The 13,953-nt window shown below is 38.1% G+C and overlaps 1 protein-coding gene across 2 annotated transcripts in view; it reads right to left on the reverse strand.

Annotated features, from left to right (window-relative positions):
- Nucleotides 1–13,953, reverse strand: part of Fmn2 (formin 2) — a 180,398-nt gene that overhangs the window by 41,891 nt on the left and 124,554 nt on the right. For both annotated transcript variants that reach the window (XM_042674478.1, XM_042674477.1), the window contains 3 exons: nucleotides 3,881–3,972; nucleotides 3,585–3,714; nucleotides 2,108–2,254 (listed from right to left, as the gene is read on the reverse strand). In XM_042674478.1, coding sequence (XP_042530412.1) covers nucleotides 2,108–2,254; nucleotides 3,585–3,714; nucleotides 3,881–3,972 — 369 coding nt within the window. The remainder of the gene's footprint in view (nucleotides 1–2,107; nucleotides 2,255–3,584; nucleotides 3,715–3,880; nucleotides 3,973–13,953) is intronic.

The raw sequence follows: 13,953 nt of genomic DNA on the forward strand, positions 1-13,953 counted from the left end.
CAGCACAAGACTGAATGAATTCTACACATCCTGAGCACGCCTAGTTTTGCCTCAGTGCTAATCTCCTTGGAACCAGGTACCCTGGAATACCAAAAGGCAATTGAATCTCAGCCAATCATAGTACTTGAACTTCAGCCAGCAGAGACAGAAAGATGACAAAATATGGCTGTATCAAGTAAATATGCCACCTGCTGCCATCCAATTGTTCTGTGTATCACTTCTTTATCTCTGGCTATAACCATTACTTGTAGCACTTGCAGTGGGACACGTTTTGAACCGTGTTTCTCCTAAAGATAGTCTTAGAGAAACAGTTAAAGAAACTTAAAGAAGCAGTTAAATGTAACTGTTAAAAAAAATCTGGGCATTTTCTCTACAAAAAGAGCAACATCTGGGCTGGGAATGTGGCTTAGTGGTAGAGTGCTTACCTAGCGTGCATGAAGCCCTGATTCCTCAGTGACCCATAAATAGAAAAAGCTAGAAGTGGCACTGTGGCTCAAATGGTAGAGTGTTAGCCTTGAGCCAAAGAAGCCCAAGGACAGTGCCCAGGCCCTGAGTTTAAGCTCCAGAACTGGCAAATAAAATAAGAGCAACACTGAAGGAAGGATAGTGCCTCTAAGAATTAAACATAAATTAAATTTAATAAGAGTAGCACCTTTTCATAATCAAGTTTGACATGAGATAGAAACATGACCATTAAAGATTTCCTTCTAAAATCATTTCAGCAAATTAAAGTCTTTCCTCTCTTCTAACCTGAAAGTTAATAAAACAACAGTACAAAGAAAAGGAATAAAACATTTCATAAAAGCCTGCTGATAGTCATGTCAAGAGAAAATTCTGACTGATATGGATAACAGCTCAGTCTAATGTTGCCCAATATTACTGAATAGTAGATATGGTTGTACTTCTCCACCATTTCTATACGACATTACATATCCCTTCTGAGATGGCAAATAAAACAATGTTTAAAAACCTTGCTTCTCACTGAGTGTGGGTGGGTCGGGAGCTACTGGCTTGTGCCTGTAATCCTAACCATCCAATAGGCTGACACTTGAGCATTTCCTTTGAAAGCCAGTTGGGGAGGAAAGTCTGTGTGACTCTTATCTCCAAATTAAGCAGCAAAAAAGCCAGAAATGGAACTGTGGTTCAAGTGGTAGAGTGTTAGCCTTGAGCAAAACAACCCTCTAGGACAATATTTATGCCTTGAATTTGAGCCCTAGGACCAGCACATAAACAAAAACAAAAATGAAAAAAAACCTTGCTTCTTGGTTCAGTATTTAACTTTTGTTCTACATTGGTCCATAATAAAATTCAATTTAATGGAATATAGAATAAGACATAAAAAACATATAATTAGTGATAATTTACTTCTTTACAATTTAGGTGGGGAAGGGAGTGTACTTGAGGAGGTGGGAGGGAAGAGATGGTAGGGGAAAACAAAGGAGGAGGCAACAATGCTTGATAAGAAATGTTCTTATTACCTTGCTCATGTAACTGTAACCTTTCTGTATGGTATTTTCACAATAAAAAACTTATTAAAAAAACAAAGTCATGCTTCAAGTTTGGCACTTTGCTGGGTAAGTGGAGATAAAAATCTTACAGACTTTACTGCCTTAGCTGACGTCGGATATCAGCACCCTGAATATCAAAGATTACAGGCCTGAGGCTCAGTACCATCTTTTATACTTTATTCACAAAAGCTTATTTGCACTCAACTTGGCCTTATTTTGAGAGTGTGGAACTTCTGGCCTCTGGTGCTACACATAGAGAATAATAAAAGAACATTCCATTCACAGCAAATTATTGGCCCACACAGCCATAAAAGGTTAAATATTAACAGGTTTGATAGAGACTGAAAAAATACTTGTTTATTAAAACACTCTACTTATTCATCAAACATAAGACTCCAAATCACTCACTTTAGCATATGTTATTATTCCTTCCCTTAACTCACAAATATTTAATGGTCTCCTTTTATGTAGCTTAGAATATAAAGACACTTTTGATCTTGCACTATAAATATTTATTTTCATGTTGCAATATTTATTATAACAAAATCTCAAACAAAATATTCTTCATTTGCCTCTCTCCTCTAGGACAAAATACTTACACTGCTCTTCACATCTTTCAGCTTTGGAAGAATGTCTAATCCGAAGCCATCTGCCTGACCCCGAGTCTTATTGCCACCATTCATGTAGTTGCCGAATGCAAGAACCAAACCCAGGACTTGCATCACCCCGGGGCCATTTTTTAATGTCTGCAAAGACCGGGAAAACATAACAAAGATTATACTCCTATATAGCATTCTTCTGAGCAATTTTTACTATATTGACAGCATGGGAACTTTGTCATATTTCATTATTAGGTATTTATATATATATATATATATATATATATTTGTGTGTGTGTGTGTGTGTGTGTGTGTGTGTGTGTGTATATATATGTCTATCTCCCAAGTATGAGATGCTATATATTTTGTGGTGGTTTCAGGGCTTGAACTAAACTGTCTTGTTCAAGGCTGGTGCTCTATCACTTGAGCCATATCTCCAGCCTGTTTTTTTGCTGGATAATCAAAGATAGAGACTCCAAGCTTTTCTGCCTTGTGCAGTCAAGATCGTCCAGATCTCAGTCTCCTGAGTGAATAGGATTACAGGTATGACTCACCAGCAGCTAGCCATTATTATGAGTATTTTCAAAGCAAAGTTAACTTTAACAGATTTCACCATCACTTGTGTCAGTTGGGAGATGCTGATGTTGTTCATGTCTGTGTCATATTTGCACAGTAAACAAGGTTATAACATGAGAACTACTATAGGTGATCACATTGCCATTGTTCTAAGTGTGCTAAGTCCCAACAATACACATTTTTTATCTAAGTTGTAGAAAATAATCCATTGTAGCAATGAAATTCCAAACATTGGTTTACCCAAAAGAGTTCATATTTACTTCTTTCAGAACACTGTTTGTGTACTCAATTTGTGTATTATTGCCTGTAAAAATGTCTTTGATAACAACTTTCCTCTTTTCAAAATGATTGATTACAACCAGAACAAAGGTACTGTGGATTTTTGACTGATGGTTCAAAATGTTAATATTGGACATGTCTACCAAACATTTCTTTGTTTTTAGAGGACTATATATCTTTTGTCAAGTCAAATGGCTGTTCCTAAATCATCTGATTGGAGGAGACATTAACTATTTGTGGTGTGCCCATTCCAAAAAGTGAAGCCGAGTAAATAATCTGCCTTCACATGGGATTTGGAACTTTGATGCCTGAGCGGGACATGAAATATGAAGAGTTTTGGCAAAAGTGGAAATGCAGCCCTTTGGAGGCCAGTGCACTCTGGTCACATTCTTTTGATGTGATCCTGAAACTCTGCATGCAAGTCTCAATATAGACTTTGATCTTGGAACTCAATTTAAAAAAGTAAACAATAAAAAATTTTAAAAAGCTACTATCTGGATAATTACTGTCACTCACACTGAATCAGTACTTCCTGGAAATAGGCCTGATTTGAAATACAAAGACGATGGAACAACATTAAGTTTCATAACTCAAATTCAATATTCTCTGTCCCAGAACCTACCTCACACAATTTCTGGAGTAATTCTAACTTGCGACGAATTGAGCAAATACTTTCTGAAAATGTGGACTGAAAGAGGATGCAAAAGACCCGCTCTGAAAAGTTGGGGATGAGCGACAGCTCATAAAGGAACCTAGGGATATAAAGGCAAGTTCAGAGAAAAAGAATATAATTCATATAGACAGACGTTTACTCTTGTCTAATTCATGACAATTACATCCTCAAGACATGGTAATTTCTGCATGCAAAGGGTCCACTCCTAGCCTGAATTTCCCTCACAGGCCCAGAAGGCAGCTTACTGTTCAGGTTTGTCCAGAGACTTGGCAGTTTCCTTGTCTTTAGAAGATCGGCCATGCTTTTCAATTTTTTCCAGTTCATCTGACTGAGCTCTCTGGAAAAATAATAGCCAAGTATTTTTTAAATCTAGTCAACTTTATCCTTTAGAGAATGATAATTTCATACAGAGGAAAAAAATCTATATTTTCTATTTCTTAGCATCTGTAGTAAAGCTTGACTTAACTTGAGGCATCATAAAGTGTAAATATACTTAATAAAAAACAGGTCATTCTCAATTCTCCCAAATAATGTTAGTGACTATTAGTAATCTGCAAAACATTAATTCACTGAAGTGTGTGCTAAACAATGGTGCTCTTTTTGGGTTTCTGTTTTTGTTGTTTTTCTTAATTTTATTTTATTGTAAAGGTGATGTACAGAGGGGTTACAGTTGCATAAGTAAGGTAATGAGTACATTTCTTTTCAAACAGTGTTATCCCCTCCCTCATTTTCTGCTGCCCTTCAATAGTGCAGTAATAATGCAACTGTGCACTTTGAATTGCAAAGTACTTTCTAGAGAGCCACCATTTCCTTTTAATGTAGTAGCTCTTTCTTAGAACTTTGGATGTAATTTGATCAGAAAGCTCTTATAAATTATTTAGTTCTTTCAATCAGTACATATTGTTTTTGGTATTTGAGACAGGGGAAAGTACATTTAATGTAATAAGACAAAGAATATATTTTGTTTGCTCTGGTCCTGGGCACCGTCCGGGAGCTCTTTTGCTCAGGGCTGGCACTGTACCACTTGAGACAAAGCTCCACTTTCAGCGTTTTTTGTGTTTAATTGAAGATAAGAGTGTCTTGGATTTTCCTGCCCACACTGGCTTCAAGCGGTGATCATCAGATCTCAGCCTCTGAAGTAGCTAGGATTACAGCTGTAAATCAGTGGTGATTGGCACTGATCCTTATTCAGAACTTGCTTTTCTTAAAATGAAAATACATTCAACAGAGCGCCGGTGGCTCACCCCTGTATTCCTAGCTACTCGAGAGGCTGAGATCTGAGGATCATGGTTCAAAGCTAGGGCAGGCAGAAAAGTCCGTGAGAAAAGTGCGGAAGTGGCACTGTGGCTCAAGTGGTAGAGTGTTAGCCTTGAGCTGAAGAGTACAGGGACAGCGCCCAGGCCCAGAGTTCAAGCCCCACAACCGACAAAAAAAATAAAGAAAGAATACATTCAGCCAGCATCTGGTGGCTCAGGCCTCTTCTCCTGGGCACTCAGGTGGCTGAGATCTGAGGAATATGGTTCAAAATCAACCTTGGCAGGAAAATCCACAAGCCTCTAATCTCCAACTAACTACAAAAACAAAAACAAATCAGAAATGATGCTTTGGCTCAAAATGGTAGAGCACTAGCCTTGAGCGGAAAAGGTCAGGGCCAGCGCAGCGCCCAGGCCTTAGTTCAAAACCCAAGGATGTCACACGCATACACACACACACACACACCTTTCAGCATTATTTTCCTTCTTTTTATTTAACCATCTGTGATAACAAACTAAAAGTGTTGTCTGTCGAACTTTGCTCTTTGGCAGTATTATGGGTTCAACTTGAGGCCTTGCACTTGGTTATGTAAATGATGATATACCAATGACCCAAGGACCTCCCACTAGGCTCCACTTCTTAACTTCCCACAACTCCCACAGGGCACCAAACTTCCAATACATAAATATTTGGGACACAGTCAAACCATATTCCACTGCATTATCAATGAGCTAGCCGCCACCAAACTACCACTCCACAAGAAAGCATAGGGTCCTATAAGCTATCTTAATGCCATGCTTCTTTGCCTGATGTTACAATATTGTTGATTCATAAATGCGATATGAATGGCCAACAGCAACTCAATTTATGCTAGAAAAATGCCTAACACTGAGATTTCCCCCTACAGGCATATCACTGCTCCTCTTTTTAAGAACCCTTGATATCACTTCAACACGCTTCTTGGATCCAGTTTAGTCAGAGGGCTCACTCAGAGAGCACACATGAAACCATCTGGAACCATTCAACTTCTTAAATTCAGTGAAATACAGACATATTAGGAGTTCTCCATCCTCATTAAGAGAACTACTTACTCCTTTAAGAAATTTATTTCCCACTTAAATAAACCATGTGCAATAGGGAAGGCAACACTGATGATCTTATCAAGCATAATACATCAAAATACCAGTTTTAATAATAACCCAGGTTCTTAATATTTAAATAATCACATTTGCTACCATTATGAGATGACAAACTCTTTTAATTTCCATACACAGACAAAACTGAAAGTCTTCAAATAAACTATAATATTCCTAGCCTTAAGTATATTCTTGTAATGACAGCAAAAGTAAAAATGTTACAGATGGTCTAGTGAACACTAATGGTATCACGTTGGCAAAATTTATTATGTTTGCTAGCCAAGTGCACCATTTCCATGAACCCTGCCTGTCATCATGGAAAATCACTGGGAAATGTTGAGGGGATATGTGTCAGGATACATAGCCCTCCTTGTAAAGCTGGATGTAATGGAAGACTAGATGTGCAACAAATACTTTCTGAACTCCACTCACCTAAAAGGTTTGTTAATATTGCCAAGGAAAGAACAAGAAATACATCACAAAAGAACAAAACTAATACAAGGCCTATAACTGGCAGAGAGATGGGGAATTGATCAACAATTCCATAGCTTTAAATGTTTAAGCCATAGCTTCAAATGTTACATTGCTTGGTGTTGCATCTGTTTTTGCACAGAAGGTTAGCATTTGAACTGTTACATAGATAAAAATTCCATGCATATTTTATGTGCCTAACAAAAGTATACTATTCTCCTTTAAGAAGTGAGCATTAAGCACCCAGCGTACGTCCTAGCAGTGTACAAGTGCAAATAGATATATTAGAAAATAAAGCATGTATACTGTTGCATACAGTAACTTTCAGAATATTGACATACATTATTTTATATATATTCTTCTGATATTTCACTACTCTGTACTATAGTTTAATATGCATATTCATATGCACAACACTTTCTATATGACAGAAACCACTAGGCTTGGAGAAGAAAACAAATATTTCAATTTTATCAAGAGCTCCTCATTTTGGAGAACCTTATTTTGAGAGAAAAAGCCATTTTTAACCACTATATTCAAGATGATAATAAAGACAGGGAAAAGGATTCATCTACTTCATTTGTTCTTCTGGCTCAATCCTAAATAATTACCTAATTAAATGTATCACATAATCTTATAAATCATCATTTCTACTTTATATTTTTATGCAGAATGCAAATTGTTTGTTTCATATATGTATGTATAGGTATTGTTGAGACAGAGAGAGAAAAAAAAATTTTTTTTTTTTGTGGTCTGGTCATGGGGCCTGAACTCTGGGCCTGGGCGCTGTCCCTCAGCTCTTCAGCTCAAGGCTAGCGCCCTACCACTTGAGCCACAGCGCCACTTCCGGCTTTTTTTTTTTGATTTTTGCTTATGTGGTGCTGAGGAATTGAACCCAGGGCCTCAGGCATGCAAGGCAAGCGCTCTACCACTGAGCCACCTTCCCAGCCCCAGAGAGAGAAAATTTTACGCATTGATTTCAGTATCGTGAATGATATATGGTGCACATTTGTTGAGAAAAGGAAATACTAGAGGAGTGACGCTGAGAGCTCATTGCGTGGGCTAGGATAATGACTGGTGTTTCTGTAAGTAGCTCATTTATTAAAGACCTCCATGAAGGACAGGGTAAGAGGCAATGCTGGTAAACTAAAGAGCAAATGCTAAAGGTGAAATGACATAGCAAATGTTAAGGAATTAGTTTCTCCAGCATATTCAAACAAGATGAGTGGGTGGGTAGGGAAGAAAGAAAAGGTCAGGAGCAGGAAGAAGTGTCAAGAGATCTACAAATAACCTCTCTGTCACTGACATATAAAGAAGATGTTAATTTGGTGTGTAAATAGATAAGCACTAGGGAAAATGGGTAAAGCATCAATCCAACATTTCAACAACAGTAGTTTACTTGTAGTAAAGGATGCTGAAAATGCTTGTCATTTTCATAAGCTATAGTCCTTATTTTTTTCCCCAAATGTAAAAGTAATAGCTGATCCTCAAATTAACTTCAGAGGAGATCTGTTGACAGCAACTTTCTTTCAAAGAGCAATATCATCACTAAAATTCGAATTCAAAACCTGTGGTCTAAGTTGGGTTCTGGTGGCTCATGTCTGTAATTTCCACTCCTCAGGAGGCTGAGATCTGAGGATAGTGGTTTGAAGCCAGCCTGGTCAGAAAAGCCCACAAGACTTTTATCTCCAATGTACCAAGAAAAAGCTAAAAGTAGAGCTGTGGCTCAAGTGGTAGAGTACTAGCCTTGAGCAAAGAAAGCTCAGGTGCAGCTCCCAGGCCCCATGACATAAGAAAGAAAGAAGGAAAGAAGGAAGGAAGGAAAGGAAGGAGGGAAGGAAGGAAGGAAGGAAGGAAGGAAGGAAGGAAGGAAGGAAGGAAGGAAGGGAGGGAAGGAGGGAGGGAAGGAGGGAGAGAGGGAAGGAGGGAGGGAGGGAGGGAGGGAGGGAGGATAACAAAAGTCCTGTGTTCTAAATATAAAAAAGTTGTGTACATTCACTTGTTAAATATTTCAAAGGAGTTACTATGTGTTGGGGAGACAAAAATGAGAAAGAAGAATTTCTATGAGATTGGAGGAGAAGAGAATAATTAAATGATTATACGTGGAGTGTCTAGGCTGACAAGCACTCAAATGATAAGGAACATTTCCAATGAGAGTCAGTAATAAGAAATTTAACACAAGGAAAGAAGAGAGGGGGGATTGGGAAAGGACAGAACTCAAAATAGTAAAATACCAGACCATATAAAACAAATAAGAAACAAATAAGCAAAGCCCCTCAAAATGGGCATATTTAAAATAGCCAAAATCAGTGAAAAAGAAATGCTCAGAGTAACTACCTGCAAAAAGTAAATATTCCAAAGACCACAAGCCAACAATGAGCATTATGCTCACTGCAACTATAAGTTGACCTTGGAAGACAATGGATCAAAATTAAATATATTTAAACAAAAGTAAGAACATAAAGGATTGATCCCTTGTCACTTATTTTCATATATTTTCATGTTAGCAGTATACACCATTTTAAGTCAATTTCTAGGAACTGATATAGTTGGTTTATCGAAAACAAGGTTGGCTATCAAGATATCTGTAAAAATGTTCCATGATTTGGTAACCAGCAGTACATCTTAGATGAACAAGAAAGAAATATAATCCCTGGGTTTTTTTTTTGTTAAGTCTATGAAACCAATTTGTAAATGATTCAAAATCTAAAGCTATTTTGTTTTTAATTCTGAAGACTACTTTCAGTATATGTACATTGACAAATAAGCATGCTGGCAGGGATTCCATGAAGCAACCCTCTAAAATAAGGAAATATGAGAATATGGTTAAAACCATCTACTTGAGAAAGTCAATACTCCTTTCCTTGTTTTTTGAATACGCTGATCATTAAATCTTGCTTGAAATGTGTGTCAATTAACTTCCTAGAGGAAGTTATAGGAACAGAGATAGTTAATCCAATTCATTTTTATTAATGTAATACAAGATACATTTCAGGAAGCAATATCAACTGACACCTGTTATATACCTCTCCCAGATTAAAGTTCACAGTATGTCACCTACCAGCCTAAATTAAGATTAGTAAAAGTAGAAAGCATGCCAGAGACACTCAGTCCTGAAAAGTGGAATTGGAGAATTCTAACTTTGTTTAGCCTATCTGCATTTTTACCCTCTTCTTAATTGGGTTAAAGCTACTGCATTACAAAAGAGAGTATATACATTTTTTCTTCCTTTCCTCTCTTTGCCTATTTTTTTTCTTCAACTAAACTACTAATAAGATTTACTTTCAACATTTGGTGTTTGGTTTTATATCTGGGTTAGTTTTTTAGTACAAAACAAATAATTAAGCTATTTTCAGAAAAACAGTTTAACTGGTAATTACACATAGGTATTTTTACAGATACAGTTTGACAATCATTCAATACACTAAAGGAAAATTAAAGGACTAAATAGAAGAATAGGAAACAAAGGAGGAGGCAACAATGCTTGATAAGAAATGCACTCACTACCTTGCCCATGTAATTGTAACCCCTCTGTACGGTATTTTCACAATAAAAAAAAAAGAATAGGAGGTGAATACAGTAACAATAAGCAATGTGCATATGAACGTGGAACCTGTTAACTTGAGAGAACTATTGGGGATGAGCTAGATGTGGAGAGTTGATAGAAGGAATGATAATCATGATTCATGGAACTCATAAATTAACATGTTAAATTGAAAAAAACAAGGATATTCCTCAACTACTCTGTTTTCCACTATCCAAGTTCATCTATCCCCATTTACCTCATAGGCTATAAAAAGAATATATTTGAGAAATCAGAAGCAATAATTATATATATATATATATATATAAAACCAACTGCAAATATTACATAATGTTTATGTAGATACTTTACTCTCTAAAGTTAATGATAGTCAATGACCCTAAATAAACTATAAAGACTTTCATTTTTTTTTTTTTTTGTCGGTCATGGGGCTTGAACTCTGGGCCTGGGTGCTGTCCCTCAGCTCTTCAGCTCAAGGCGAGCGCTCTACCACTTGAGCTACAACGCCACTTCCGGTTTTCTGGTGGTTTATTGGAGATAGGAGTCTCACGGTCTCTCCTGCCCGGGCTGGCTTTGAACCGCGATCCTCAGATCTCAGCCTCCTGAGTAGCTAGGATTACAGGCGTGAGCCACCAGCGCCCGGCAAGACTTTCATTTTTAAAAACTCTTTGTAACTATGTAGTTTCAGTAAATTCCTCAGTAAATAGGAATTGGGTCCTCAAGATTGTGGTTTTGGAAATTAGAGTGTGTTTAGACTTGGAGACAGCCCAAAATTCATTCACATCTCGAAGGGAAACCTTACTGCCAAACATATACTATCAGGGGAAAAGAAAATAACACATGCTAGGTAAGGCTTATATAGCAAGTACTTCCATACAGTTTCACAGAGATCAAATAGAACTACTTTCAAACAGCCCAACGAGATATGAGGATCTGGAAAACAAACAAACAAAAAGCATGGTATTTATGCAAAGGATTCACATGCACAGTAATTTTTATCCTTGTGGATAAGTAGTGAAAAGCTTACTATAATTGGTGCTCATATATTTGTGAGAGAAGTGAATGCAATTTTTTTTTTTTTTTTTTTTTTTTTGGTCGGTCATGGGGCTTGAACTCTGGGCCTGGGCGCTGTCCCTCAGCTCTTCAGCTCAAGGCGAGCACTCTACCACTTGAGCTACAGTGCCACTTCCGGTTTTCTGGTGGTTTATTGGAGATAGGAGTCTCACGGTCTCTCCTGCCCGGGCTGGCTTTGAACCGTGATCCTCAGATCTCAGCCTCCTGAGTAGCTAGGATTACAGGCGTGAGCCACCAGCGCCCGGCTGCAATTATTTTTCTAGATAAAATTTGCATGTCTCAAATGCTGTTATTATTAAAACAACATTAAGACTTTTAAGACAGATACTGTTTTCAGAACTTAAATTAGTACAGCTATATAAATACAGTATGTTAATACAAACAAAAAAAGATTCTGAAGAAGAAACAAGCCAACTCTCAGCATATGCACATCGCTTTCTTTTTCTGGTGATCTCTGCATATGAATCAGACTCAGTACATATGAAATCACAAATTAACACGGTTTTGTATGCAAGATACAAAGCCCTATCTCCCAAACCTTGACATGATTCTGCCATCTGTGCCAGCTACTACATCTCACCACTTAATTTACTTTCCTAAACCCACTCTGACATAATAGACTGAGTATTCTTATTTCTGCATTCAAAAGAAGTTTGTTCAAGGATACAGGATGACCCATTGTAACAATGAGATGTACAAGACACTATGTTAAAAACGGAACTCTACAACTTGGGGACTGAAGGGGAAGTTGGGAAGGTGGGGACAGAAGGGACGGCCAGGGGTAAAACAAAGGAGTGGGTAACAATGCTCAAGGGGAAATGTACTCATTACCTTACTCATCTAACTGTAACCCCTCTGTACAGTATCTTTACAATAAAAAATATATTAAAAAATACTGGTCTGGGTATGTGGCTTAGTGGTAGAGTGCTTGCCTAACATGTATGAAGGCCTGGATTCAATTCCTCGGTACCACATAGGAGCTGTGGCTCAAGTGGTAGAGTGCTAACCTTGAGCAAAAGAAGCTCAGGGACAGTGCCCAGGCCCTCAGTTCAAACTCCAGGACTGGCAAAAACTAAACAAACAAACAATAAAAATAAAATAAAATAGAAAAAAAAAAAACAAATGTACTTACTCCCTTCCTTATTTAACTGTAACCCTCCCCCCAATCATCTTTTCAATAAACATTAAAAAAAGAATTTGTTTTTAAGTTTTGCCTGTAGGAGGCGCTAGAGGAACTGAAGGAAGACTGCTCCTTTTCCACAGTACTAACATTTGGCTTGTCTCCTTCCCACTGCAGTACTGGTCTGCAGCATAGGTTTATGAAGACAAGTAGGGGTGCTTTGCCCCAGCTGCACACAGCTCTTTGAAGACCCAGGTTAGGCCAAGTGACTATTTCTCTCTTCATGCTGACACCATGCATGGTGCCTGTACTCAGGTGTGCTCTGAAGTGTATTTCCTGAACTCCATCAACATGGGCACTATGAACTCCAGGCATTGCATCCATGAAAGCATCCTGACTCCTGAAAGCTTACCCACCAACCACAGCTTCACTGCAGCTAAGGAGTTGTTTCCTGTAAGCCACTGACCAGCTATTGAACAGGCAAACCAGTGGTACCAGCACAACTTCCCCTGTGAGTTCTGAGAACCAGCTGAGAAGAAGGGCTTCCCCTCCAAGTGTATCCCTTCTTGGATGCGATCACTCAAGAATGTGGAGTGGTCTTCAAATTCGTGTACTCTCACACTGCAGGATAATGATGCACTATGATAAACTTCCCTGTTTGCATTACTCCCTGTTTGCATTAAGGAGGGGTGAAGAATATGAGGAAATCTATTAGGTATCCAGAACAAAGGGAGCACTCTCCCTAGAGTAAATTAGGGTCAATCCCCTAACAACCACTCATTGCACCTGCTATCAGATATATTTGCCCTCATGTTTGGGTCTTTTTTCAAATCTCTTTAAGCTTTGCTTTATAACTAATCTTTTTTGGATTTAACTTCCACATATCCTCCAACAATAATAATAATGCTGTTATTATCATCATCATCATCATCATCATCATCATCATCATCATCATCATCTTTTTCTCTTCTCTTTCTCTTCTTCTCCATCTTCTCCTCTTTCTCTTCCTCCTTCTATACCATTACCACCTCTACTTCCTACTACTCATTATCCTTCTTTTTAATTTTTCAGCATCTGAACCCATCAAACATGAGCCAGGCGGAAGCCTTCTTTAGGAGATGTCCTCCCTGGAGCACCACTGATTCCAATAAGAGACCCTCCAGCTCAGGCCTCAGAAGTGCTGGGTGGAATCCTTACACTCCACTAACCCTGTACACGAGCCAGTCTGCAGGAAGTCTAGACAGGCCCTTCTCACCCAGCTACACCAAGCTTTCCTCACCCCATAACTAACTTTCACCAGACAGAAAACAAACAGTAAGCATCCTCCCTTCACTAATTAAATAAAGGACCACTCTAGAAACCTATACCCAGAAAACCTGCCCCTCAGAAGAGAGAAATAAAGACATTCACAGATAACCCGAAGCCACAGAAGTCCACTACTATTACAATTGCGATATAAAAATGTTTGATTGGAAAGATTAACATCGTGAAAATGGCAATACTTCCCAAGGCTATCTACAAATTCAACGCAATACCTATCCAAATTCCAACCTCATTCTTCAAGGAAATAGAAGAGGCAATCCAAAAATTCATATGGAACAATAAAAGACCCCGAATAGCAAAAACGCTCCTCAACAGAAAGAACACTGCTGGAGGAATATCAATACCAAACTTCAAACTCTACTATAAAGCCATAGTAATCAAAACAGCTTGGTATTG

The sequence above is a fragment of the Dipodomys spectabilis genome, unplaced genomic scaffold (genome assembly GCF_019054845.1).
Source record: "Dipodomys spectabilis isolate Male_0828 unplaced genomic scaffold, ASM1905484v1 ptg000019l, whole genome shotgun sequence".
NCBI classification, from domain to species: domain Eukaryota; kingdom Metazoa; phylum Chordata; class Mammalia; order Rodentia; family Heteromyidae; genus Dipodomys; species Dipodomys spectabilis.